Source organism: Orycteropus afer, unplaced genomic scaffold (assembly GCF_000298275.1).
Source record: "Orycteropus afer afer isolate SDZICR_OR568_19922 unplaced genomic scaffold, OryAfe1.0 scaffold00689, whole genome shotgun sequence".
Taxonomy (NCBI): Eukaryota; Metazoa; Chordata; class Mammalia; order Tubulidentata; family Orycteropodidae; genus Orycteropus; species Orycteropus afer.
In genome coordinates this window covers 678100-682833 of record NW_006922276.1, presented here as the reverse complement: position 1 = coordinate 682833, position 4734 = coordinate 678100, and the positions used below count along the sequence as shown (strand labels likewise).

The following is a 4734-nucleotide window of genomic DNA, read 5'->3' as shown; positions in this document are numbered from 1 at the left end:
TTGCCCACAATGCAACACCTCTCTTCCCACTTCCTCCCCATGGTTACCCTGTGTCCTTCCCTCCCATGCACTCCCGCCCCCCGAGCTGTCTTCCTATGCAAACAGTGCCCTTCTGTTCTCCCACGATTGATGGCTCCAAGGAGTGTATCTACCTGATGTAAATGTTCACGCTATACGCCTGTCTGTTGTTTTAATCTTTAGGCCAGCAGAGCTACAGAGCTGCGGGGTGGGTTCGAACCACTAACTTGGGGGTTAGCAGTGAGGAACCGGTAACTTTTTGGTTAGCAGTGCGCCTTGTGGTCCCTAATAGGTGGCCGAATTGCATGTATTTGTGAGCGGATGTGGACTGGTTTTAGTGCCCTCAGTTTTCCAGCGGCTGAGAGGGCGGCAACTGAACTCCTGGGAGTTAGGAGGGACTGAGCTGGCTGAGTGGGAACCTTTTGGGACCTCCCCCTGGGCGTGGCCAGTTGCTCCGGAGTTCTGATTGGGCACATGCCACTCCACCTTTGTCCTGAGTGGGCGGGCAGGGAGGTGTCCTCCTGGCAGTGGGCGTGTCTGAGTGCCTCTGTCCTCCAGGATCGCCTGTATTTCGTGATGGAGTACGTCACTGGGGGCGACTTGATGTACCACATCCAGCAATTGGGCAAGTTTAAGGAGCCCCACGCAGCGTGAGTCTCCGCCGTGAGGGGGCCCAGGGGAAGCTGGAAGTGGGTGGGATCCAGGCCCTGACCTCTGATTTCCTACCTCCTCCTCCAGGTTCTACGCAGCAGAAATAGCCATCGGCCTCTTCTTCCTTCACAATCAAGGTGTTATCTACCGGTGAGCAGCCCCAGGCTCCAATGAGGAGAAGTCAGGCCTGCAGGGGAAGGGGGCCCCGGGTGACGCAGACAGGTAACACGCTCGGTGCTAACTGAACGTTGTCCATGTGAGTCCACTCAGAGGCGCCTTCCAGGAAAAACCGGGAGGTCTCCTGAAAATCAACCAGCGAAACCCTGGGGTCCATGTCTCCTCTGAGACCAGAAGAACTAGATGGTGCCCGGCTACCACTGCCCATTGTTCTGATCAGACCCTCAACAGAGGGCGCCTCGTAGAACGAGAGGAAGATGCAGAATGGGAACAAAAGTCCAGGTTTACTGGCCTGGTTCAGACTGGAGGGCTCCCGGAGTCCATCAGACTGAGATAAACCCTGAACTGTCCTTCAAAACCAAACTCACTGCCATTGAGTTGGTTCTGACTCAGCGCAATCCCCATTGGGTTTTCGAGGTGGTAAATCTTTATCCTCGGAGGTCACCTTTTAGCAAAACATCAGATTGGCACACAAAATAAAGGATAGTGGAGTATGGTGCTCCACTAAAAAAATAAAAATAAAACATGTATATGAAACCCAGAAGTCAACAATGACCTAGAGCAAAGATGGGGAGATAAGGGGGCAGGGATCCGGAGTGCTGGAAACTGAGCGGCCAGAATGCAACTAAAGTAAATGTTGAAACATTGCAAAAAGTGTAACTAATGTCGCTGAACTCTTCCTGTCAACATTGTCGTGTGGGGGAACCTATTTCATTGAGAACCCGGTAAATATTATTTTAAAAAATAAAGAGAGAAAGCCCTGTGGACCCTCGCTGTACTGGGACACACGTGGGGTCGTCATGGGTGCAGTCCCCCCGGAGCACGGGCTCCTACTGGAGGGCGGGAGCTCAGCCCTCCGCTCGCCTCTCCCCTACCCCCTCCAGGGACCTGAAACTGGACAACGTGATGCTGGACGCGGAAGGACACATCAAGATCACTGACTTCGGCATGTGCAAGGAGAACATTTTCCCGGGTACTGCCACCCGCACCTTCTGCGGGACCCCGGACTACATAGCCCCCGAGGTAACCCAGACTCCGCGGCCCTGGGCTGCCGTCCACCTTCGCGGAGCGAGTGTGGCTGGGAGTCTAGTACTCAGAATGGGTGGGGCCTGATGCTGGGGTCTTCTGGTGAGTCTCGGGGGGCATAGAAGCCGGAATGCTGAGTAATGGGAGTAGGTGGGAGCTGTGGGTGAACCCTGTAGCGCGTACAACCAGCTCGTAGGAATCGTCAGTGCACAGAGTCTGTTTCTGGAGCATTCTACGCAGGTGGAGACTGTTCCCAGTGCACACTGAGTGGGCAGGGCCTTCCCCACACACACCCCAGATAACAAAGTGTGTGGAGTATCCTAAGTGGGGGGGACTTGCCCTGGAGTGCTCTAATGCATGCAAGCTCATCCTGTAAGTACCCTAGGTGGCTCTTTGATCTAAGTGGGGTGGTCTGTTGTGTTGACGTTTCTAAGAAAGCAGCGTGAGATCCTTAAGAATTGTGGCAGGGCAGTTGCTGCCCCCTGAGTGTTTGGGGAGGATGGAGTGTTGCTTTGACTTTGTTTGGGGCGTTCAGCTATGTTCTGAATGTATGGGCGATTGGCCCCTGTGTTGACTTTCCTAAGATGAGGGAGGAGGTAGTGGTTGCCGCTGGTCCTGAGATATTTCCAGATGGTCCATGGTGGTACCCAGGGGGAGGCCCTGGGAGGCACACGTGGGCAGGCATTCGACTACCAGCTGAGAGACTGGCAGCTAGAGCCCACCCAAAAGTGCCCGTGAAGACAGGATCCTGCACCTCCAGCTTCCAACACGGTTCCAGAACCCAGAGTCCACATTACTAGGCATTTTATTCCCTGGACCTAGGAACCTTGGTGTTAAAAACCTCCCAGCGTCCCCCATTCTGCCTCCCTGGGGGCCCTGGACTCCACCCTTGGAACCAGTCGTCTGGGTTCGAGCTTTGCTCCCTGCACAGGTGCAATGACGAATGGGCGGGGGAAAGAATTCATGCCTTGCAGTAGCCACCAAAGGAATCCCTGAGCGATCCGAGTGGTTGAGCTCTCAGCCGCTAACAGAGGGGTTGGAGGTCCGAGTACGTGCAGAGGTCCCTTCCGAAAGGTCCCAGCCTCTAAAACCGTACGGAGCAGTTCCACTCTGCACACAGGGGGTTGCCACGAGTCAGAACCAACTCCACAGCAAGTGACAAAATACCCAACGACTCAGTTATCGGTGGTTACAAAACCTGGCAAGATCAGAACTGCCTGGGGAACTTTTAAAAAATGCACGTATTCCTGACCCCGGCATATTGAAGCTGGAATTCTCCTGGACTGGGAACTTTAATAGGATACGGCCTAAGGGAATCTGGTATGCATCTAGGTATAAGAGTCTTTGAAATTTGGCCCTATATACCTGGTCTTCTAAGGGGAGGGTCCAGTAACCCGAATATTCTAAGTGGGTGCAACTTATGACTTGGCCCTTGGGTGGTTTTTATATTTGGTACCAAAGGAGTATTCAGCGTGGGTCCCTGGGCGTTGCACATGGTGTGCGCACAGCTAGGAACCAAAGTGGGTCGCTTCAGTGCACCCAGCAGTACCGTGGAGGGAGCATGCCTGGCCATGGACCCCCCCAAAGGCCACAGCCTTGGAAAACCCTATGGGGCAGTTCCACTCTGCACATATGGCGTCGCAGTGAGTCAGAATGCAACGACAACAGACAGCAACCAACAACAGCAGGTGCAAGTCACCATGTTTTCATGAGGAAGCTGAGGCATTGATAGGCTCTGCACAAGAGAGGGCTGGGTGCACAGGGGTTAAGTACTCAGCCGCCAAACTAAAGTTCAGGGGTTGGAACCTTCCAGGTGCTCTACGGGAGAAGGATGGGGCAGTCTGCTTCTGTGAAGATGACAACCTTGGAGGCCCTGTGGGCAGTTCCACTCTGTCCTCTAGGGGCGCTGTGGGTCGGAATGGACTCCACCCAGTGGGTGTGGTTTGGGCTTTGCTTCCTTGAAGATTGACAGCCTTGGAGACCCTGTGGTGCAGTTCCACTCTGTCCTCTAGGGGCGCTGTGGGTCAGAATGGACTCCAGGCAGTGGGTGTGGCTTGGGCTTTGCTTCTGTAAAGATTGACAGCCTTGGAGACCCTGTGGTGCAGTTCCACTCTGTCCTCTAGGGGCGCTGTGGGTTTACTTTGGGCTTTGCTTCTGTGAGGACTGACAGCCTTGGAAACCCTGTAGGGTGGTTCAACTCTAACACACGTGGTTGCCATGAGTCAAAACTGACTCCATGGCAACTAAGGGCAACAGCACTAAGATGTTAGTGGTTCCAGCCCCCCCATTGCCCCACGGAACAAAGTCCTGGCTTTCTACTTGTGTAACAACAACAGCCAGGAAACCCTGTGGAACCGTTCTGCTCTGTAACACATGGGGCCTCGTAAGTCACTAAACCAACAACAAAAACAAAACCAACAACAAAATTAGTGAGGCTTGTTTTCCAACTTTTCCAAGCAATGTGGCTCTGGCCAAAATTTTCTGAATGGAAGCAGCTTGTGTGAGAGCACTTAAAGTGGGCAAGGTTCCCAGTGGGAGGGGCCCTAGGGGTTCATTAAAATAAATGCATAAGTCAATCCTGACTTCCAATCCCCACCCCCAGATCATTGCGTACCAGCCCTATGGGAAGTCCGTGGATTGGTGGTCCTTTGGGGTCCTGCTCTATGAGATGTTGGCGGGGCAGGTAAGAGAGGGGAGACTGTGGCTGGAGCTGAAATCAGCCTTTTGAAGGTGGGGTCAGGAATGTGGGCGGGGCTTGATGAGGGGGCGTGGCCTGAGGATAAAGAAGGGGTGGTGGTCTTCAGCTGTGACTTCAGTTTGCAATTCCCCGAGTTGGAGAAATGGGGAATGGCCGGTGGAAAG

The 4734-nt window shown here is 53.8% G+C and overlaps 1 protein-coding gene across 1 annotated transcript in view; it reads left to right on the top strand.

Annotated features, from left to right (window-relative positions):
* PRKCG (protein kinase C gamma) overlaps positions 1–4734 on the top strand; it is a 26958-nt gene that overhangs the window by 18323 nt on the left and 3901 nt on the right. The window contains exons 9-12 of the mRNA XM_042783125.1: positions 577–668; positions 757–819; positions 1731–1869; positions 4475–4555. Coding sequence (XP_042639059.1) covers positions 577–668; positions 757–819; positions 1731–1869; positions 4475–4555 — 375 coding nt within the window. The remainder of the gene's footprint in view (positions 1–576; positions 669–756; positions 820–1730; positions 1870–4474; positions 4556–4734) is intronic.